Source organism: Vipera berus (assembly GCF_964194415.1).
Source record: "Vipera berus genome assembly, chromosome: 3".
Taxonomy (NCBI): domain Eukaryota; kingdom Metazoa; phylum Chordata; class Lepidosauria; order Squamata; family Viperidae; genus Vipera; species Vipera berus.
The window spans coordinates 177,174,630-177,199,541 of NC_138204.1; the positions used below are offsets into that span (position 1 = coordinate 177,174,630).

General features: G+C 37.8%; 1 protein-coding gene across 1 annotated transcript in view; it reads right to left on the bottom strand.

Annotated features, from left to right (window-relative positions):
* Positions 1 to 24,912, bottom strand: part of LOC308666705 (uncharacterized protein) — a gene marked incomplete at its 5' end in the record, with an annotated part of 46,231 nt that overhangs the window by 16,635 nt on the left and 4,684 nt on the right. The window contains 4 exons of the mRNA XM_081325600.1: positions 5,797 to 5,898; positions 7,936 to 8,075; positions 15,263 to 15,323; positions 24,109 to 24,302. Coding sequence (XP_081181726.1) covers positions 5,797 to 5,898; positions 7,936 to 8,075; positions 15,263 to 15,323; positions 24,109 to 24,302 — 497 coding nt within the window. The remainder of the gene's footprint in view (positions 1 to 5,796; positions 5,899 to 7,935; positions 8,076 to 15,262; positions 15,324 to 24,108; positions 24,303 to 24,912) is intronic.

Below are 24,912 nucleotides of genomic sequence, written 5' to 3' on the forward strand. Positions count from 1 at the left end.
ATCTGCTTAAGTCCAATCTTAAGACTTTGCACAACCCTCTACATAAGAGCCATACAAGATGGAAAAGGGCCATATTAATAATTTAAAAATATTAGCTGTCTGCAAAGAAATAGTTGGTATGCCAATTACAGGTAGTCCTCGCCTTATGATCATAATTGAGCCCAAAACCTTTGTTGCTAAGTGAAATTTATTAAGCGATTTTTACCCCATTTTACAACCTTTTTTGTCACGGTTGTTAAGTGAATCACTTCAGTAGTCAAATTAGTAACATAGTTGTTAAGTGAATCTGGTTTTCCCATTAACTTTGCTTGTCAGGTCATAAAAGGTAATCACATGACCCTGAATTTTGATCACGTGACCATGGGGATGCTACCACACTGGTAAGTGTGAAAAACGGTCATAAATTACTTTTTTTCAGTGCTGTTGAAAATTTGAATGGTCACTAAGTGAACTGTAGTAAGTCGAGGACTACCTGTAATTTTCTGGTGGCCGGTGGAGCGGCAACAGAGCTGGCAACATTGGTGAGGCCTGGAGGTGTTGGAGACATTCAGCAGTATTTCTTTGTGGCAATAGTGACAGATCTTTCCTGGTGGTGGTAAAATTATTACTTTATTATTAAAAAAAATAGGACTGATGGGCTGCATGCAGGCCATATCTTGTATTAGCCTGCTGTACATGCTTATCCAGACAGACCATCAGTTTGAATAGGGTTGATACAAACAAAATTTTCTAAAATTTCCTTCCACTCAAAATGTTGTTGTTAGTTGCGAAGTCGTGTCCGACCCATCGCGACCCTATGGACAATGTTCCTCCAGGCTTTCCTGTCCTCTACCATCTTCTGGAGTCCATTTAAGCTCACGCCTACTGCTTCAGTGACTCCATCCAGCCACCTCATTCTCTGTCGTCCCCTTCTTCTCTTGCCCTCAATCTTTCCCAGCATTAGGCTCTTCTCCAGTGAGTCCTTCCTCCTCATTAGGTGGCCAAAGTATTTGAGTTTTAGCTTCAGGATCTGGCCTTCTAAAGAGCAGTCAGGGTTGATCTCCTCTAGGACTGACCGGTTTGATCGCCTTGCAGTCCAAGGGACTCGCAGGAGTCTTCTCCAGCACCAGAGTTCAAAGGCCTCAATTCTTTTGCGCTCAGCCTTTCTTATGGTCCAACTTTCACTGCCATACATTGCAACTGGGAAGACCATAGCCTTGACTATACGCACTTTTGTTGACAGGGTGATGTCTCTGCTTTTTAGTGTGCTGTCTAGATTTGCCATGGCTTTCCTCCCGAGGAGCAAGCGTCTTTTAATTTCTTGACTACAGTCCCCATCTGCAGTGATCTTGGAGCCCAGGAAAATAAAATCTGTCACTACCTCCATTTCTTCCCCATCTATTTGCCAGGAATTGAGAGGGCCGGATGCCATGATCTTGGTTTTCTTAATGTTTAGTTTCAACCCAACTTTTGCACTCTCCTTCTTCACTCGCAACAAGAGACTCTTCAGTTCCTCTTCACTTTCTGCCATTAGAGTGGTATCATCTGCATATCTTAGGTTGTTGATATTTCTTCCAGCAATCTTAATTCCAACTTTTGATTCATCTAGCCCTGCCTTTCTCATGATGTGCTCTGCATATAAGTTAAATAGGCAAGGCGACAGTATACAGCCTTGCCGGACTCCTTTCCCAATTTTGAACCAATCAGTGGTTCCGTGTCCAGTTCTCACTGTTGCTTCTTGGCCCGCATATAGGTTTCTCAAGAGACAAATAAGATGTTCTGGTACTCCCATCTCTTTAAGAACTTGCCACAGTTTGCTATGATCCACACAATCAAAGGCTTTAGCATAGTCAATGAAGCAGAAGTAGATGTTTTTCTGGAACTCTCTAGCTTTCTCCATGATCCAGCGTATGTTGGCTATTTGATCTCTAGTTCCTCTGCCTCTTCGAAATCCTGCCTGTACTTCTGGTAGTTCTCTATCCACATACTGCTGGAGTCTAGCTTGTAGGATTTTAAGCATAACTTTACTAGCATGAGAAATGAGTGCAATGGTGCGATAGTTTGAACATTCTTTGGCACTGCCTTTCTTTGGAATTGGAATGTAAACTGATCTTTTCCAATCCTGTGGCCACTGTTGAGTTTTCCAAATTTGCTGGCAAATTGAGTGTAGCACTTTTACTGCATCGTCTTTTAAGATTTTCAATAGCTCAGCTGGAATACTGTCACCTCCACTAGCTTTGTTGTTGCTCAGCTTTTCTAAGGCCCACTTCACTTCACATTCTAGGATGTCTGGCTCGAGGTCAGTGACCTCATTGTGATTATCAGGGACATTAAGCTCATTCTTGTATAGTTCTTCTGTGTAATTTTGCCATCTCTTCTTAATCTCTTCTGCCTCTGTTAGGTCCCTGCCATTTTGGTCCTTTATCATGCCCATTTTTGCATTGAACGTTCCCTTCATCTCCCCAATTTTCTTGAAAAGATCTCTGGTCCTCCCTATTCTATTGTTTTCTTCTATTTCTTTGCACTGTTCATTTAAGAAGGCATTCTTATCTCTTCTAGCTATTCTCTGGAATTCTGCATTCAATTGGGCGTATCTTTCTTTTTCTCTCTTGCCTTTTGCTTCCCTCCTTTCCTCAGCTATTTGCAAAGCTTCCTCAGACAGCCATTTTGCTTTCTTGCATTTCTTTTTCTTTGGGATGGTTTTGGTTGCTACCTCTTGTACAATGTTGCGAACCTCTGTCCATAGTTCTTCAGGCATCCTGTCTATCAGATCTAATTCCTTAAATCTATTTGTCACCTCTACTGTATATTCAATGGGGATATGATTTAATTCATACCTGATTGGCCTGGTGCTTTTCCCTACTTTCTTCAGTTTAAGCCTAAACTTTGCAACGAGAAGCTCATGGTCTGAGCCACAGTCAGCTCCTGGTCTTGTTTTTACTGACTGTATAGAGCTTCTCCATCTTTGGCTGCAGAGCATATAGTCAATCTGATTTCTGTGTTGACCATCTGGTGATGTCCATGTGTAGAGCCGTCTCTTGGGTTGTTGGAAAAGAGTGTTTGCTATGACCATCGTATTCTCTTGACAAAATTCTATCAGCCTGTGCCCTGCTTCATTTTGTACTCCAAGGCCAAACTTGCCTGTTATTCCGGTTATCTTTTGGCTTCCTACTTTAGCATTCCAATCCCCCATGATGATAAGGACATCATTTTTTGGTGTTAGTTCTATAAGGTGCTGTAGGGCTTCATAGAACCGGTCAATTTCATCCTCTTCAGCACCGGTGGTTGGAGCATAGACTTGGACTACTGTGATATTGAATGGTTTGCCTTGGATTCGAACTGAGATCATTCTGTCATTTTGAGGATTGTATCCCAGTATTGCTTTTCCTACTCTTTTATTGACTATGAAGGCTACTCCATTTCTTCTGAGGGATTCTTGCCCGCAGTAGTATACCTGATGGTCACCTGAATTAAATTCACCCATTCCTGTCCATTTTAGTTCGCTGATACCTAAGATGTCGATGTTCAGTCTTGTCATCTCTTGTTTGACCACGTCCAGCTTGCCTTGATTCATGGATCTTACATTCCAGGTTCCTATGGAGAAAAAATCTTTACAGCATCGGACTTTCCTTTCACCACCAGACATATCCACAGCTGAGCGTCCTTTCGGCTTTGGCCCAGTCGCTTCATTCTTTCTGGCGCTACTAGTACTAGCCCTCTGCTCTTCCCCAGTAGCATATTGGACGCCTTCCGACCTGAGGGGCTCATCTTCCAGCGTCATATCGTTTTGCCTTTTGGTACTGTCCATAGGGTTTTCATGGCAAAGATACTGGAGTGGGTTGCCATTTCCTTCTCCAGTGGATCACGTTTTGTCAGAACTCTCTGCTATGACCTGTCCGTCTTGGGTGGCCCTGCACGGCATAGCTCATAGCTTCATTGAATTACGCAAGCCCCTTCGCCACGACAAGGCAGTAATCCATGAAGGGGTCCACTCAAAATACAGCACCATAAAAAATTACTTTGTTAAAAAAATGTCTGGTGAAATATTGTTTTAAGATAGCCTATAAAGATTGCCTGCTTCACAAAAACCCTACTGTATAGTGAAATTCTTTACCATTAAATATATATTGACGGGTCCACTCCAATACATATTACAGTGAAGCACAAATGACATTCAATAAAATTTTAATATTTTTTTTAAAAATATATGTCTTGTATTTATATAGCTGCCTATCTTACATTAGCAGTTCTGGATGGCATACAAAGTTTAAAAACAATAAAGTAACGAAATGTACAATATAAACAGCAACCAAGAAATCAAACCAGTCTAAAAAATATTGATTAGTGTGATTAATGAATCTAATGAAATGGTTGCATTATTTAAATTCATATATTTAATAAAATCACAGAGTAATTATAGAAAGCAAATAAACAAAATAATTATCCCCTAAATTCAGGCATTCTACCAACTCATCTTAATTTAGCATTGCTATGATTATGTCATTCACTTAGAGCACGGGTCGGCAACCTGCGGCTTCGGAGCCGCATGCGGCTACCAGTCCTCCGCCATGTGCAGTTCTGAAAAAAAAGTGGGAGTAAAAAAGTCCCATTGAGAGAATGGGGTGGCGGAGGTTTGGAGAGCTGCGGCGGAGGTTTGGAGAGCTGAGGTTTGGAGAGCTGCGGCGGAGGTTTGGAGAGCTGAGGTTTGGAGAACTGCGGCAGAGGTTTGGAGAGCTGAGGTTTGGAGAGCTGCTGCCTTCGTCTGTGTTTCAGTCCTGAAAGAAATGTGGACGAAGGCAGCAGCTCTCCAAACGGGACAGAGAGCTGCTGCCTTCGTCCGTGTTTCTTTCAAACGCGGAAGAAGGCAGCAGCTCTCCAAACGGGGAGGCAGAGTTTTGGAGAGCTGCGCAGCTCTCCAAACCTCCGCCACCCCATTTGGACAGCTGCTGCCTTCGTCAAATGCGGAGGTTTGGAGGCCCCGGGGGAGGGGAGGGGTGCTCGGGTGGCTCCGGCGGTGCCCGGGGTGAAGGCGCCGCGACCCAACGCCCGTCGCCAGGGAGACCCGCTGCTGCTGCGCAGGTGCCTCCGTTCCTCATCTTCGTGCAGCCCTCCGCGGTCGTCACGGCCTGCGAGTCCCCCCCCCCCGGTAAGCTGGCAGCACCGGGCGGCGACAGGTGTGTGCAGCTCAGGATGCGGTGCGGGCATCGGGGTGGTGCATGTTTTGCCTTGTTCTGCGCATGCGCAAGCACATTTTGCAGCTCCCACTTTTTTGGTGTGTGACGGAACCGGTTTCGAGTGGCTCTTGCTGTTTCAGGTTGCTGACCCCTGACTTAGAGCAAATATTTGTTCTAATTACACTCACATTGTTTTTCTTTGACAGACTGCCTTTTATCCATTTTGCACACATAAAGATGAGCAGTGTCTAAAATCTCCACCATGATCGCATACATGTAGTGTTGCTTTAAATGAATTTTGGATCTCCTTATAGGCAACTTCTTCTCAAATTGTAACTCATATTAAGTCTAGTATTGCATCATTCACTAATCATGACCTATCTGTAACTACTTCAAAATTTTGTAAGTAACATTTCAACCCTGAAATACACCGATATTTCAACAGCCTTGTGGAAAGCTAAAGTTCTTTTTGCATGCAAATGAAAAATTGCATAATACTTTATCCTTTCTTTGCCAGAAAAAGTATAATACTAAATTAGATATTAACATACATTAGAAATTTTGATATCCTGTATGATTCTGAAACTCATAATTAGCAATATGCTGCCTCACTTGGCCTTATCATTTACATTTGACCAATTTAATCCTTTTTCTTTTCTTTGTGAAATCTTTCCAAAAAAGCCCGACAGATGCTTCCAGGAATTTGCTGGTGTTTTCTAATTAATGAACGGAGTGCAATTTGGGTCTGAAAATGAAAGTAAAGAAAAAGGAAAAAAATAAATAAAACATTTCATTATCACAATCATGTTGGTAATAAGGATTCACTAGAAGAATAAATTATAAATTTATGAAAGCTACATCCTGGTACTCTCAAATCCAAGTACCATCTTGGATTTGTTCTGTGTCCCCAAAAGGTTTGGAACAAAGGGAGGCATTATATAAAAATATAGCTACTGTTTAACTTTTTTATTCTCATAGAAAAGTATACAGGCTAGGAATATGTTGAGAAATGATGTCTGCCTCCTCCGATTCCCTGATCTAGATTAAATAAGGTCTATCAGATTACTGCTCTTCTTTTCAATTTTTTTTTAAAATAAAGCCCTTCTATTCTACCACCCATTACTATATTAGACCAATACAGTATTAACAGTAGAGTCCTTCAAGGTTTGGGGTTCTACAATCTCCCAGGATTTGAAACGGACATCTAACATTAAAGCCATCATTAAAAAGGAGCAAGAAAGAATGTCCTTCCTGTGTCAGCTCAGAAAGTTCAGGCTGCCCCAGGAGATATTGATAGAACTCTACAGAGGAATTATTGAATCTGTTGTTTGTTCTTCTATAAGTGTCTGGTTTGGTACAGCCAGTGCTTTTTTTGTAAAAGAAAAAGGTGCCGGAACTCACACATGTCATACAACCCGCCTTGCCTATCCTACAAGGTTCCATCCAAAAAAGGTGCCGGAACTCTGTTCTGAGCGTTCTATGACAAAAAAAGCCCTGGGTACAGCAACCAAACAGGACAGGTACATACTCCCAACGGATAGTTAAGACTGCAGAAAAAACAACTGCAACCAGCCTGCCTTCCAACGAAGGCCTGTATATTGCACAGGTCAGAAGGAGGGCTGAAAAGATGATCTACAGAACCTTCACATCCTGAACCTAAACTCTTTCATCTCCTCCCCTTTGGGATAGTGCTATAGGGCATTGCCTGCCAAAACAACTAGACACGGACAGGTTTTTTTTCCCCCTTGTGCCATCAATTTGCTAAACACTTAATTCTCACAATGCTGTCTAATGTCTATATGTATTTATCCATGTAGTATGGCTGTAGTATTATTATTTATCCTTATTATCCTCTTTATTATTCCCTCTTATTGGTACTATAATGTTGAGGATGATTCTGTTGCTTTGTATGTATACTGAGAGCTTCTGCACTGGAAACAAATTCTTTGTGTATGTAATCACACTTGACCAAATAAAGTATTCAGTTCAAATTAATAAAAAGAAGAAAAAACACCAAGCTGCCAGTCGACCCACTGGGTTAGACACCAAAAGAAACTCCTGGGTTGATAACTTTACTGAATTTTCCATATGGGTACAGAAGTAGAAAAGCCAGTTCTAATGATTTTGTGTGCACACAGCATAGGAAAACTTTCCTTTTCCTCTCTGGTCCTCCCATTGTCCATGGTCCACCAATCATTTGCACATACTTTGTTTTGGGAATGGTCTGTCTGCCTCAGACAGTTCCCAGCTAGTGACCTTGGGGTGTTAGGTCTGTCTCAGGCTTCCGTCAGCACTCTTGCATTCCAAGTTTCCCTCTCAGGCCTCCCTTACATTCCAATGCCTTCCCCCCCTCCTGTTACTGTTGAAAAAAAACCCTATAGAAATTGAAAAAATAATAAAGTAAAATAAAGGTTTAGAAGCCACAATAGCTAGAATTTACCAATCCATTCAAGTGATATACAAAGTCATCTAAAATATTTTGGCTGGTTTTATTTGAGGCTATCTGTTTGTAAGTACCCACCGTTTTAAGGCTAATGTCACTAAGTGTAATTTCCACAGTTTAGTAATATAGTAGAATGGTCATTACTAGATTTCCCTTGCTCTGTTTTGAAAATATGAAAAGAAAATACTTTCCGAGGAATAATTTGAATTATATTAGTCTTATAAAAAGCTATGAGACATTAAATCAGTGTAATACATTAATTTAAAATATAAATATTTTTGAAATTTGTTGACAATTAAACAGGAATTGAAGATGTTTAAACTGATAAACAAATCATACCTTGGCAGCCAATTCCTCAACAGTTACATTTGGATTATACAGAATGGGTTCTCCAATGTAAGTACGAAATTTGACTGGAAATCCACCACACACTGGAAGGAAAGGGATTCGACTATATTCATATAGCCTCCTAGCTAAAGCTGCTGTAAAATAAATAAAATAAATAAAACCAAAACATAACTTGAATCTGTTTAAGTATCTAAAGCACGTTATTGGAATCACTCTGTAGAACTATAGTTGCTCTTCAGCTGCAATATAGCCCACAGCTATTCATTTAAATAAAAACTATACACCTGCATGCATACGTGCACGCATGCGTGTACACACACACACACACACACACACACACAGTTTCTGTGGAACCAAAAAATTAAAATTAGTAAGGGAGTTTCTACCATTCCCTAAAAAGAAGAGTTTAACGAACTTCACTGTTTCAGCTGGAGAACAAGGAATCTGTATGGCAGATTAACATGGGAGGAAAAAAATTGCCCTAAGAATCCATGGGTTCTATGTTGACTGGTTATTTCACAAATGGAAAGGTTTCATAAAGAGCTTTTATGGGCATTGGGCTTCAGCAGAAGCTGGGATTCAGCAAAAGATATTTTTTTAATTAATTCTTTCTAAGTTCAGTTTTGCATGGTTCACAGGCTGCACCAGTCAGATAGAGTAGGGATTTTTTTTTCAAAGGAAAAGGAACCAAAAAGAAAAGGGGCATAGGGAAGACTGCTTCTCTATCACCTTCGTCAGACAAAGCTTAATTCACCTGAATGTAGTGAATTTCTCTTTGTTGCATTAGCAGATTAGCATGCCTCCATCTTTAGATTCAAAAGACTAAGTATTTTAGCTAAATCTTTGATTACACTGGAAATTAAACTAAATAGCAATTATGGAAATACTCTGCAAAGGAAAAAAAAATCCCACGAACAGAAATGCACATATTTGCTTATTCTAATATTTACTTTTTTTTTTCAAAATATGAGAAATTGGTGAGGTATTTAAACTGCAGTTTTTTAAAATAATTATATGTATGCTTACACATTCAACTTAGAGATCTGTGAGAAATGGAATCTGACTTTAAGGTAAGATTAGTTTTTGTGACTTCTTTGTGCCTTAAATCATACTTTTTTCTTCAAAGGAACTACAAGAATTATACATTTGCCTAGCACTGAGAATTCTATCTCAAGAATATAATCCTTCTCTACTTGCTTTTATTTTATTAATATACTTTAAGATGGAAAGTGCCAACAACAATTATTCTTCTAAGGCAGGGCATGGTAATTTTTTCAGCTTCTACATTTCAGTAATTTTAAAATTAAAAATATAATTTGAAAGATCTACAGATAACATCTGAAGGTACTGTTGGTACTCTTATGTCTGAGGATGCCCTCCTTTTTTCATCGCATCAGATTATCTGTTATCGAAGTGTGATGTTTACACTGAGTTACTGTTAATAAAGAAGCAGAAATTGAAAAAGTTAGGCAAATTAGCACATTTCAGTGACCGCAGTAAAGCAACATTTTTTTCGGCAGTAATTTAGAATTGAGAAATAGTAGTAGGTTTGGTTACCAGTAGTAGTATGTACCAATATGATAAGAACCACTGGTCTATAGGCTAAAAAAATTACCTGTCTTGACAACGTTAAAACATAGAATCATAGACTGAAAGGGACCGTGGAGGTCTTCTAGACCAACCCACTGCTCAAGGCAAGAGCAATCCTGGTCAAATGGTTGTCCGGTCTATTTTTGAAAACCTTCAGTGATGAAGAACCCACAGCTCCAGAGGGTAAGCTATTCCATTAATTAATTGTTCTCACTGTCAGAAAACTTCTAGGTTTCATCTCTCTTTAACAAGGTTCCACCGATTATTTCTTATCCTGCCCTCAGGCTGCTTTGTAAGTTAATCCTCTCTTCTCTGTGACAGCCCCTCAAGTACTGGAAGACTGTTATCATATCCCCCTTAACCCTTTTCTTTGGTAAGTTAGACGTACCTACTCCCTCAACTGTTCATCATAACATTTAGCCTCCAGAGCCTTTATCATCTTCATTTCTCTTTGCAGAGAGGAAGGAGTCTATGCAGTTTCTAGGGTCTTAGAATCTTATTTGTATTTGGCAACCAGATGTGGATGCAGTATTCCTAGTGCAATGTAGAGCATTATTATCATTTCTCTTGATGCTATCATTCTGTTGATGCAGTGTAGGATTGCATTGGCCTTTTTGGAAGCTGCAGCACATTGCTATTCATACTTTAGTGGTGATCCCCTAGGACACTTAAGATTCCTCTCATAGTTACTATTGCTGAGGCATGTACAGCCTATTTTGTACCTATGCACTTGGTTTTTCCTGCTTAAGTGCAGGACCTTACTATTCTCCTCACTGAACTGCTTCTTGCTAGATAGGACCCAACGCTCAAGTCTGTCAAGTTACTCTTGAGTCTATCTTCCAAAGTGTTAGCAATTTCCCCCAGCTTGATGTCATCTCAAATCTGATGAGTTTCCTTCTATCCCTTCATTCAGGTCATTTATGAAGATATTAAAGAGTGCTGGGCCTAAGACAGAACCTTGAACTACTCCAATGCAAACTTTCCTCCATGTAGATGAGTTCCATTTAGGACTACAAAGTGGGTGCAGTTGATCAGCCAATTGAGAATCCATCTGGTGGGTTGTCCTGTCTATCCCGCATTGTTCTATCTTACCAAAAATAGGTTGTGGTTTACTTTGTCAAATGCCTTATTGAAGCCCAAAATGCCTTACTGGAGCCCACGTATACTGTGTCCATAGCATTTTGCTGGTCCCATAATTTAGTCACTTTATCAAAGAACACAGTAAGGTTTGTCTGGTATATGTTTTCAACAAATCCTTTATTATCTTTTCTTGGATTTCCCCACCCAGGCTTTTCATATCAAACTAGTTGGCCTATAATTTCCTAGACCTATTTTTTCCCCTTTTTGTAGATTGGAACCATATCAGCTTTTCCAGTCTCTGTTACTTCCCCTGTGCTACAGGAGCTTGAAAGATTACAATCAGTGGCTCTGAGATTAAGTCTGCCCGCTCCTTAAGAATTTAGGGATCTAGACCAAATGATTTATACTTGCCCAGGGTGGATAGGTATTCAATACTGATTCCTCACTACACTATTTTGACTTGTATACCTGTTCTATCTTCCTTGATACTGCTTTTGATAGGTTAGGCTATTTCTAACTTTTGCATGAAAATAGATGCAAAGAAGAAATTAAGCAGCTTTCTCCCTGCTGCCTGTCACCTTCTTGTCATCTGCTCAATTAGTGGACCAAAAGTGCCCTTGACTTTCTTCTTGTTCCTTACATATTGAAGGAAAGGTTTTTAAAGTGTTATTTTTGGCATTAATTTCCAGTCTTGGCTTGTTCTGGACCTTATCTTTTTTGTCTGACTCCTTACAGATTCAAGCTATTTGCTGGTATTCTGTTTTGCTAATACTCCTCTCTTTTCATTTTTCATATTTGGCTTTTTTGTATGGTATTTGTTTTTCTTTGTGGTATTGTTTTTGCTTGGGACTTTATTATCTCATTTTCCCAGTTGATGTCAGGATAGTTAAAGTTCCTCTGTTATAACAGTGATTTCTTGCACACCTTAGCTAACCTATTAGCAAAAGTTAATCTGTCCCTCTGGTTAGTTGGGTGACTTGCAGAACGTGCCTACAGTTACTTTTCCCCCTCTAATATTTACCCAAATATCTTCAAGAAGGCTTTCATCCCTAGTAATGTGTAGTTATTCCCTACATACATTTTGACACCCTCTCTTCCTATCAAGTTTCAGTAATAGCTACATCATATTTGCCCTCATAAATTAGAATTTCATGCTCTCCGTGTTTGTTCCCCATACTTTGGGCACAGGTATTCAGGAATTTGAGCCCTTTATGATTGACCCTAGTTTTGCTTCCTGTATCTCCTGATTTGTACTTTTGTGCCCCTTGTTCACCATTCCCTTTCTAGTTATCTGTTTTGCTGTGTTGGACTTAGTCCTATAAACTAATATCCTTCCTCCTCCAGTTTTAGTTTAAAGGATGGTCTGAGCCAGTTGTTTCCACTTACTTGCTGGTCTTTGTGAGGTGCAGTCTATCTCTTGCCAGAAGCCCTTCCTGTACATTGTATAATCCATGGTCTAGATCAGGCATGTCAAACTTGCGACGTCATGTGACATCGCGCAATGTATCGGGACTTTTTCCCCATTGCTGACAATGAGGTGGGTGTGGTTTCAACATGACGCATCCGGCCTGAGGGCTGGCAGTTTGACACGCCTGGTCTAGATGGTACCATTCTTTAGCCAGAAATTTACTTCTATGTTCCCTCATTGGATGTTGACCCTTTTGTTGTATGTACAGATGAAAATAACACCTGCACTCCTAACTCTTTGGCTTTTCTACCTAATTACTCATAGTCCATTGAAATTGTTTTCAGGCTCTTAGCTGTATCATTTGTCCCAACATGAGTGAGAGAAAGATAACAATCTGTGGGCTTGATTATTTCTGTGACATTTTTAATCTTTGCTCCTGATAGACAATATACTTCCCTTAAGAAATTGTCTGGTCTACAGATTGATGACTCTATTCCTCTGAATATTGAGTCAGCGATCACCAACACACACCTTTTTTGTTTGGGCAAGTCTGAGCTACTTTGTTTCTTATTACTGGAACCTTCTTATCACTGAAACATTTGAGAAAGTCTTTTCTTCAGCTGTCTGTTTCCTGGGGGAGGATATGAAATTGACTGTGCAGTTCCAGAGAAGGCTTCGGCTATCTTCTCCATCTTTTTGTTCTTTATGTGACATACTACCATTGCCCTTACCCTTCCTCTTCAGGATCCTTGCTTGGTTTTATTTGGATAGAGACTTTTGATTTTAACAGTTCATCATGTTCTTCATGTTCACTCTTGAAATTTGCCTGAACAGTGAATTGAGTGGCAAATAAATTTCATAAATAAACAAGTGTGGGAGTATCAGGAGTTTTAGTGGCTTGCCTTGCCTTGAAACCTTTCACCTTTTCTTCAAGTAATCTAACCAATTTACACTTATTGCATGAGTGGTTTGAGTTCTCCATAGGTAGAAATACAAACATTGCATGTAACAATATTACTAGACTTTCCCCATGGCTTTGTTATTATTCATGCAAAAAATTATTCTATAGTTTGTTTATAACTCCAGATGAGGCAGACAAATAGTGGTTTTTCTCTTGTGGTGCTGTTTATAAGTCCTCAAGAAGTACAACAGAGTCTTGATAAAAAAAGTAGAAAACATATATAAAAGAAAATCTAGAAATAGGACATTTTTTATAAAAAGGGAAAATTATTGTACATATAAAAATAATAAAACATGCAAAACATTTTTGTATGATTATTATACTTTTATAAGATTAATATACAATATACTTTTGTAAGATTAATATACTTACAAAGAAAGGACCTAAATATGTCATCATGGACTTTGAAAACTGGGGAAGGCAGTTCAAGATGATGGGTGTTCTCACACTATTCTTTCAGTCAATGAAACAAAAAAATACAAACTAAAGGAACTTTGCAATACTACCAAGGTAGCATCTATCATGTAAACCCAACCAAGAAGATATATATGGTGTTTTCTAAAGCAAACTGCAAATCTCAAAAAATGAGTAAACTAGAAAAACTAATATACTTTTTTAAAAAAAGAGGGAGGGGGTAGGGGGTAATAGCACAGCTGTGCGCAATTTAAGTAAGTAAAAAAACAAAACAGCATTTATGAATGCAAAAAAGAACAAAGGAGTTGGAAAGGGACTTATCACAGAGAAAAATAAAAAGAAATAGGTTATAATTTAGACTGGATATAAGGAAAACTAAAAACAATCAGAATGAGCTGAAATTGTTGAAGTTTATTAAGAATAACAAAGTAGGCTTATCTATATATGTTCAAATAAAAAGGGAAAAATTAATATACTAGGTTTTCAGTCAAGGCAGAAAAATACTAACAGAAAAGACTGCTACTGAATAGCTCTTTTGTTTTCTTCATCTCCAATAAAAGGACATGATCCACAAGACCATTAAAAAAAACAAAAACAAAATAAAGAGGGTGGGTTGTAGCTTGAAACTCAAAAAAAAAAAGGTAAGGGAATTTATTAGGAATGAATGTAAGTCTCTAGGGTCAAATGAATTGCATTCTGGATACTAAAGGAGCTTGTCAATAATCTGATCAAGGTAACAATCAAGTAAGATTTCTTACCAACAATGCAGAGATTCAGATGAAAAGACATTGCATAGCAGGATGGTGGAGCTAGTAATAAATTTATTTAGCTCCTGGCTTAGTTAACACTGTGAGAACTGATAAATTGGGTTCGGATTTCAGACTGCCACAAAAACTCTGTATGGAAATGCTACAACTAAATTCTAGTAAGACAGAAAGCAGATTAACAATTTATAGCATAAAATGATGGGGAGGTTTAAGGTATGGGTGAATGAATAAGAAATCTGGGATGTAAAGAATTGATTAAAAGAAATGGAAGAAATTCAATATATAAATCACAAGTAAATAGATGTATGAGATGACCAGAGACCAAGGGAGGGGTCAAACATGTCATCAGTCTCGAGTCCCTTTGCATCCACAAGGGATCTAAGTCCACCTTGAATTCCGTTGACTTTTATCTACCACCAATTCACTTTGACTGTTACTAGTTCAGATTCTTATAGAGATGGTTAGCATGCAATAAACCTGCATTCATTTGAATCAACTTGGCTCCTGATTTCCTATGGATGACATAATTCACTTTGCTGCATTTTTATTTCAAATATTGCTGTTTAGTTCCTGGCAATAAGCAGAGAACAGGTTGTAGCAAATTGTAATAGGGTTACAACATCTTTTTGCAAGGCACTCTGGAGAGGCCTTGATGCATATCACTCCTGTGATTAAAAGCTATAATTATCATGCGGTTTCCCTCCTTCCCTCTTCATTTTCCAAATAGGGAAAAGGGTAAACAAAGCTATTTTTTGCAGATCCTCTGACAATCTAAAATGCTCCTAAGTCTTTGGAATGGTGTGAAGCTGAAGAACAAACTCAGCATTTGTGTTATACTTTAAGAAAACCTCTTGCTCACCTATGAAGTGCAGAAATAACTGTACCATGTAATACATTGCTTTTCTTTCCCAAGTCAATTAAAACTACAATGAAGTAAAAATACGTAATTATTGTTCTATTACTCAACCATTAGCTCAGATTCCCAAAAAGAATGGGGTAGGGATCTGTTTGTGTCTTACACTCTATCTAAATGCTATGCAAAACATAGAGCTATAGATTGAACAACAAATTAAAATATGCAGTATAATTATGCCTCACCTGATTGCCCGAAGATCCAATATCCTTCTCGAACATTTTGTGTATACATGGGTATAATAGGCTAAAGAAAAAGAAATATTTTAAAAAATATTTAATTATATTAAAGTCTAAGATCCTTCAACCCCTATTTTATTTATTTATACAGGTAGTCCTGAACTTACAACAGTTCATTTAGTGACTGTTTGAAGTTACAATTGGACGAGAAAAAGTGACTTGAGACCGTGTTTCACACTTAGGACTATTTCAATATCCCTATGGTAATGTGATCAAATTCAAGACACTTCCCTACTACTGGCTTTTATTTATGACGCTTGCAGTGTCCCAGGGTCATGTGACCACTTTTTGTGACCTTCTGAGAAGCAAAATCAATGGAGAAGCCAGATTCACTTAGCAACAGTGTTACTAACCTAAGAACTGCAGTGATTCACTTAACAACTGTGGCAAGCAAAGTTGTCAAATGGGGCAAAACGCCCTTAACTGTCAAGCAATAGAAATTTTGGACTCAGTTGTGGTTGTAAGTTGAGAACTACCTCTACTTCATATTTCTTAACAGTCCATTTCTCTGGGAGTGGGGCTCTGGGCAGTACACAATATCATCAATAAAATTAAGCGTTAATATCAGAATAATTTAGAATTAAAAGTTTTAACATTATAAAAACATCATTATAAAAAATTCAAAAGGTAAAGAATTGTTCCAAGAGGGATAATATGTGGCAGTTTTGAATATGAATGAGAGGAGTCAGGTTCCTCACCATTTTAAGGTACTCTTATAAACATTAAACTCTTGGGCACCCCTTATTTTGATACACTGAGGTCTTTTCACAGAGCAGGTATCATAATTTCTTACTGATCTTGCTTAGTTTTGATGCACACACCTAACATTTGTATCTTTTCTAACTCGATCTGCACTTAATATATGCATAATTATTATCATTGATTGACTCTAGTTTTTCTTAATATTTAAGATTGACCCTTCGGCCTCATAATCTTCATCTATGTGTAAAACAAATATAAGACTAGGAACACCAATCATAATGTAATAATGACTGGTCAAATAATTTTATTACATTTTGCAAAGCATACACGTAAAAACAAACAAACTAACAATCAAGAAAAAAAGAGAAAGTAAAAAGACAATAGGAATAAAAAGTATTAAAAAAGAAAGGAAAAGACAGATATATACAAAGAATGACTGAATGGCTTCTTCCAAGGATAGGAAGAACATGTTTTTTATTTCCCCTTTCTTTGGAGGAGAAAATAGACATTTTGTTACGGTCTTAAAGAGTTGAACATAATGTAGTAATGTTTCAACTGTGGGTCAATCACCCATGCTAATATTATCAATCAATCATGTAGCAAGATTATAGATCAGGGGTATCAAACTCGCAATGTCACATGACGTGTCGTGATGTATCGCAACTTTTTTTCCATTGCCAGCAATGGGATGGATGCGGTTTTGGCATGACACATCCGGCCTGTGGGCCAGCAGTTTGACACCAGTTATAGATTATATCTTACATTTGTTTGTACTCAATATCCATAATATATTTGGTTATTTACAGTGTTCTTTCTATGTTGTATGCATGTCATGAACCAGAATGCCTTTTTTTCAAGCACAAATTATAAAGAGAAACTCAACTAATCTAGAACAGGCAATAATAAAAAAGGCACTCCTTCTAAAATGGAAGCAATAATGTTGTCACCCAGAAAGAGTAGGGAAGCTTTTTAGGGCCAATGGCACACAGGAATTTTGGAAATGTGCAGCAAATAGTTTCATAAAAGTTTCCTGTTGCACATTCAGAAAATAGCCTACATGTGGATATAACAAGTCACAAAAAGGCCTATTTATTACAATGGAACTTTTAAAAATTGCAGCCCACAACCCATATGATCTTCTCTATAATCTTAGGTTTATTTCTTCACCATCATCATCTCCACCACCCCACTGCTTTGTTGAGAAACATATCTATGTTAAACCATCCAGCACTTACTAGCCACTCAGTTATTTGATAAGATGAGTGACCATATACATTTCCTTTTCATTTCTTTTCTAAGAAAAGTTATGACAAGTCTAAACAAATTTCTGGAAATATACAATAGTCGCCTGGAATTTTGGATTCATGGCATGCCCATTTGCTATTTTCTAAAAATAGTGTTAAGTCCTACTTGATTGTCTCAAACATTTCTTCCACTAATATGACCATGACCTCAGTTATTTCATAGGCCTCTTTAAGATGTGATTTAGTGTCCTCTGTAATTTATTGCCACACATGATAGCTCATTGGTTGTCTTCATTCTGTGCTTTCACATGAATTTCAAGACAACAACTCTGTCACTCACCATTCAATCACTGAAGTGTATTCAAGACAGAGCATCTATAATTTACTTAATCTTTTTTTAGGTAAAATCTGAGGTCAAAGCCTTATCACTGAAGTGTTGGATTCTGAGTGGAGTGTTAATTAGTCTCTCTTCTTATATTGGAGATTGGTTTTCATCTTAAACTTTCTTCTATGTATAGATAAAGTCATTTGTACCAAACAATAATCCAGATTGTTGTTTTTTCCCTACGTGAACATATATTTGAGGTTCAGTGCATGTAATGTTTGAGCAGGGGGTTGGATTACAGTTCTGGTCTTCTTCCTTTCCATAAATCTTTGCTGTTTCAGTAACTTTCAATAGCATTTTCTAGGGGACCATCTGGTTTCTTTAAATAAGTGTTACAGCACTCTCTTGTTTCTTATGGCCAAAATAATTTGATCTTTATTCAAAAATATAATCAATGTAGCACTGTCAAAAAATTTACTTCTTAGTTTAAAAGCTCTTACTAATTAATCAGTTATTTTGGTTTAATTTGGTAGACAAAATCTGAAGATAAAACTTTTATTATCTTGCTTTTTTCATGGCCCAGAGCAAGCCTCAAATTTCTGCATTGCTTTCTTCATCCCTGAATATAAATGTATTATATAATTTCAGGAAATCTCCAGCCACTCCCTGGAACAGTGTGTTTTTCTATGTGACCTATGTGGTAGCTGATTGCTGTCATGTAATCCTTGCTATTAAGAAATCCTTGCTGAAAGCATTGCCTTTGACCTTCCACATTCCCAGGAAGCCTCAATTTTGGCAATAATTCTAGAGCATCTTTTAAAAAAGAAGAGGAGGAAGAAGAAGATAACAGCAAAAAGTGCGCTATTCTGTAAAGGTTGCTCAGTAATGTTGCAATTGATTGTCTAGCCTTTTGCTGATTCTGTTTTACAGTGCAACAATAATCACATTTTAATAAACCTTTTAATAAACCAAAAGGTTTTTTTTAAAAAAAGTGTTTGTTTTTGGTGTTAATCAAACCTTGGACTCTAGCATCCATTACTGCTGCAGAAGAATTGAGCAAGAATTCCCTTCTGACACCATGTGTTGCTCATTTATGAGAAAGTTATGGCATGGTAGAAAAGAGAAGGAGAGTAGTTTAAAACTGATGGGGTGGAACTACCAGCAGGTCACATTGCAAACATTTAGACTAGTTACAAGTACCTGATATTCCACAATTACATGGGAATCAAATGGCAGCCAAAGAAGACAGCAACATTTACCCTCAAAGGTTAACACAGATCCTGAAGAGCCAGTGCAATAGGATGAACAAGATATACCCCATCAATGTGCATGCCCTGCAAGTCATCAGATACCCTATCAGTATAGTGAACTCGCCAAAGCAGGACATGAAGGCTTTAATTAGCACATCATAAACAGCATGTTTGGAACCAGATGATTGATCCTTTCTTTACTATTTCACAACTAAACTTCCTGGGAAAGGCTCACAAGAAGCTAAAAATCTCTGGATGTGAATGGAAGCAGCATTTTAAAATTTTTATAGAGGACAGAAATACATAATACTGAAATGAAAGTAATACAAAGCTACAGTTTTGATAAATTTCAGAATTGGGATAATAGTTAAGATTTTTTCTTTGGAAAAAAAATCATTGAGGTGAAATAAGAAATCAACCCTTTGTTTTAAGAGTGGAAAATGGACTTTGACTGACATCTAATGATGGATTTTAGTATAACAATATAACTAGCCCCTACAAGTCCCTTGGACTGCAAGGCGATCAAACCGGTCAGTCCTAGAGGAGACCAACCCTGACTGCTCTTTAGAAGGCCAGATCCTGAAGTTGAAACTCAAATACTTTGGCCACCTAATGAGAAGGAAGGACTCACTGGAGAAGAGCCTAATGCTGGGAAAGATTGAGGGCAATAGAAGAACGGGACGACAGAGAATGAGGTGGCTGGATGGAGTCACTGAAGCAGTAGGTGTGAGCTTAAATGGACTCCAGAAGATGGTAGAGGACAGGAAGGCCTGGAGGAACATTGTCCATGGGGTCGTGATGGGTGGGACACGACTTCGCAGCTAACAACAACAACATAACTAGCCCCTTGACTGCTTGGTGACTTTCAGCTAAAGGGAGAACAGCTGGTAATAAAAGAAAATATTTTGGCATATTTATCATACTGACCTTCTTGGACTATAAATACTGAGCTTGGACTTTTAATCTCAAGAGCTAGTGAGAGAGAAAGAAAAATTTGACTTTTGAATATGTCTGGCCGCAGGGAGGTTGAACATTTTGAACACTTGGAACATTGTGGATTACAACCTTGCCTGACTGAAAATTTTCAGGATACATGAGACAAAGGATTACTATAAAATTTTGCCATTAGGACTGGATTATAAAGGCTACATATAAAGACTAGAAAACTAGAAGAAACTTTGTTCCACTCTGCGACTGGTGACACTAGAGGATTTCTAGGAATGATGCCTCAAGAAAAAAACAAATACCTTTCAGAAGGAAATATTCTCCATGCTACGCTAATTCATTAAACAATTGTTGCACACAAAGAGGACATAAAAAGAAATCATAAAGAGAATGATATAAATGACCAAATCTCCAAATTCAAGCTACAACTGGAAAGTTCCCAGATAACGACTACAAAGTATGAACAAATAAACCAGAAAACAGAGGATGAAGCAGAGGAAATGGACCTACAGATGGAGGAGATAAGAGAAGGGAAATATGGACTGCCATATACAAATAAAATACTGCTTAACAGTGAAAATACAAAAGACCCCTTACTCCTTTTTCCAAAATACACCTGAGGACAAGGAAGAAGATTCTGGAAAATGGAATATAGAGCGGGCAGGGGAAATATTTAAGGAATATGGATGGGCGGAGTTCCCCCTAAAAGTACTCTACTTAAATTGTTTTCCTCATGCCAAGCAGCTTTCACAAAAATAGAAAGAAAATTTTGGGGCGATTTAATTGCCTTGGCCTGGAAAGCAACTTGGCAAAGAAAGAAAGCAAGAGTTAGATTTAAAAAACAGAGGATTTGATCTGTCGGAAGGGGAACTGTTTAATATGGATGACCCTTAAGATACAACTAGATTTTTATAATGGAAGATATGATTAAGAATTAAAATAGCATTTTTTCTTCTTTTGATATGGGAAATTTGAAAATAAGTGGAGGATTGGTAGGAATATATTTTTAGCTGTATGAATGTAAATAATACTGAGAAAATCATAAATGACAAATATACTTTAAATATTGATGAGAAATCAAACTTTAATAAGAACACGAAAAACAGGATATTGATTTATGAATTGATATTGTTATTTGTACAATACTAGTAAAATATGATGAAGATGAATATATCTAATTTTGTGTACATCAATAGTACCAAGAATTGTAATTGTTTAATGAGGGGAAAATGGAAAAAATATGGGGAAGAAAGAAGGATAAAAAAAAATGGATTGTGCAGTACTGAATAGATTTATATTGAAAAAGTTAATGTTAAATATGTGACTCCAAACAACATGCTGTTTACTAAGCTCTAAAGACTGTAATTTTTTAAAAAATAATAGAACTTATAAAAAAATAGTCACTAAGCAATGGATTCATAAAAGCATGGATCAACCACACTAAACAGGACTTGAGGTGCAGACTATACAAAGATGACACAGAAGATTTCATTTATTCCTCTTTCATTCAGGTCACTGTTTTCTATGTGCTATAGCAGTGGTGGCGAACCTTTGAGAGACTGAGTGCCCAAAACGCAACCCAAAACTCACTTATCACAAAGTGCCAAGGATGCATCAGCATTCTGGTCCCCTCGGGGAGGGGACAGGGAGGCGCCTCTGAGTGCTGCCTCCGGCATGATAAAATGGAGGCGCAAAAATTGGCCACCGTACTGCAAGGCGCAAAAATGGCAACCGTCGCACCACAGGGTGCAGATACAAGGCACCGCATCACGCAAGAATGGGGCAGGGCTAGTGAGTATCACACAGGCACTAACCCTGCCCCATTTACAGCACCTGCATGCTCGTGGCCCCGTGCGCGCATCCATGTGTGTAAAATGCTTCCCCCTCCCTTTTCTTCCAGTCCACCAACCGACAATGGTTGGTGAGCTCTGCTCTGCCACCTCTACTCGAGATTGCTAGTCGGCCGCTTCACCTCCTTTGTGCCAGGTGGGGCTCCTGCTCCGGGTGGTGGTGGCGCCCTGAAGGACCTGATGCTGGCAGCGGTGGTGGCACGTGTCAACAGAGAAGGCTCTGAGTGCTGCCTCTGGCACGCATGCCATAGGTTCGCCACTGCTGTACTATAGTCAGTCCCAAATAGGCCCATGGATACTGAACTTCACTACCCATCTTGCCTTGGTCAATTGAGAATTTTACATAATGCTTTTAAATAAGGTGATGATAACAATTAAATTATCAGTTTTAGTAATTCTTGTGACAAATGCAGCATTCATTGCTAATGGTAAAGTCAGCTGGTTATTTTGGTCAGCGAACCACAAATGGAACCAAAGTTTCACTTTAATGCAAGATAGATTCTGTGTTCTAACAAGCAAGGTAGTCTTGTTGCAGTGTATAGGTAAACTTAGCTTACCTATTTTTGTATAAAAATAAAGTGAACTGTAAATGGTTGAATAAGATTATAATGCCTTCCTTCCTATTCTTGATTATTAAACAATACAAAATCCAAATGGGTCTGAAGGGATAAAATGAAAAAAACAAACAAGAAGCAGAAAGAATTCAAAATGCTAGGAATCTAAGAGAAAAGGACCCAAATGTTGGAGACTTAATTTTCTCTCCAAGTACTCTACAGTGGTACCTCAGTACTCAGCGTTGTTTTCAGGAGATGTGAGTACCAGAAATGATGAGTACCAAACAAATTTTCCCCATAAGGAATAATACAGTGAGTTAGAAGGCTGCCTATAGTCACAAGTTCTAGCTTGTGCATTGAGTACCAAACAATGAGTACCAGGACAAAATGTTCACTTCAAAATGCATTAAGTACCAAATTTTATGAGTTTCAAAGCAGTTAGGTACCAAGATACCATTGTATTTATAAACTATTTCTACTTGCATGGTTAGTTTCATTATCCATTCTAATATGGCCTTTCCCTCCATACTGGATACCTACTTCAACCATCATTCTGTATACACAAAATGCCAATTATTTAATCATAAATCTTTGAAATAGGTCAGTACTTTTAACTCCAATGAATATCTAATCAGAGGGTTAAAAATATAAAATTTGTAATTGCTTGTTAAATAACTGAATATGTGAGATACTGAAATAGCAAACACTCCAGAAGATTGGCTTAAGATACAGGAGGATCTGGACAGACTTGAACACTGGGCGCTATATAACAAAATGAAATTCAGTGGTGAAAAAAGTAAGGTTCTACATTTAGGCAAGAAAAACCAAATGTACAGGTATAGTATAGGTGGTACCTTGTTCAATAGTAGTAACTGTGAGAGGAATCTTGGAGTCCTAGTAGACAATCACTTAAATATCAGCCAGCAGTGTGCTGCAGCTGCCAAAAAAGCCAACACAGTGCTAGGCTGCATTAACAGAGGGATAGAATGAAGATCACACGAAGTATTAATACCACTTTACAATGCCTTGGTAAGGCCACACTTAGAATACTGCATCCAGTTTTGGTCACCACGATGTAAAAAAGATGTTGAGACTCTAGAAAGAGTACAGAGAAGAGCAACAAAGATGATTAGGGACTGGAGGCTAAAACATATAAGGAACGGTTTCTGGAAATGGATATGTCTAGCTTAATGAAGAGAAGGGTGAGGGGGGACATAATAGCAGTCTACCAATATCTCAGGGGTTGCCACAAAGAAGAGGGAGTCAAGCTATTCTCCAAAGCGCCTGAAGAAGCAACAGATGGAAACTAATCAAGGAGAGAAGCAACCTAGAACTAAGGAGAAACTTCCTGACAGTTAGAACAATTAACCAGTGGAACAACCTGCCTCCAGAAGCTGTAAATACTCCAACACTGGAAGTTTTTAAGAGACTGTACAGCCATTTGTCTGAAATGGTATAGGGTTTCCTGCCTGAGCAGGGGGTTGGACTAGATGACCTACAAGATCCCTTCCTACATCATGATCATGATCATGATCATTCATTCATTAAGATAATGGTAGAACAGTATTTTCTGTCATGGCAGTAAAGTCGCAGAAGATGTGATATAAACAAGAAGGGAGATACAGTATGGACCTAAGTTAATTGAAGGAAAAGCATTCTGCTGTTATAACCATGAAGAATTAAATAAAAAGCTATTCCGTTTTGTTTCAAAATTAGGAAATATGAAATAGGCTACCATTACTTCACCTATTTAACTTTTAAACAGCAGTTACAGTAAATATACTTTGTGAACTGTTATTCTAAAAAAAAACCCCGATCACAATACTTCCATAAAAAAACTTAAGTTTTCCAGTTAACATCATGTTTTGTCTGATAAACCATAATCAGCAAAGATTTAATAATGATATGACCACCATACTTACCACTTTTGTATCTATAGCTAACTGAGCAAAACCTTTGCGCTTATGCCATATGAGCTTGTATGACTCATCACTAAAGAGTGCTTCTCTCATTCCTCCTGGAGAAATTCCAAGTAGCTTGCCTTTCTTGAGAACATTTAAACACTCTTCCTTTTTATTTTCTATAATACCTGTCACACCAGTTAATGCTTTAACACCTGAAAGAAAGTGAAAGATTACAAAATAATATGCTATGTGTAAAGATCGATGAAGTTGCAGTAATGTTTTACCTTAAGATAATAGGGAGGGATCAAATCAGAATTTTAAAGTGTGTGAATCTGATTGGGGAAAGATACAGTCTCTTATGTACAGGTAGTTCTAACACGATAATAAATAAAGGAGAAAGATATTTTCAGTCTTCATTTGTTTTAATTTTTAATTTCACCTGAAGGGTGAAATACTAGTTATATGAAAATTTAACGTACTTTCAATTAATTTGCTATGTTTAAAGTTGCAGAACCCAATTCAAAGTGATACCTTGAAATTATTTTTAATACAGATAAGTCATTATAGAAATGCTTCACATATTTGGCCAAATAAGAACATTTTAAAAATTTATAGTATGCAAAAATTTATTAAGTCATTTAAAATTAAACTGTAGTACAAAAATTTTATCCATCCTATATATTCAAAAAAACAGACTAAGAAATGGCATAATTTCTGCCATTTGGCACAGCATAACTTTATATTACTTTGTTAACCATCTTGCCTAACCATGTACTTGCGTGGAGAATTTGAAATTTGCATGGAATTGTGTGGTTTTTAAAT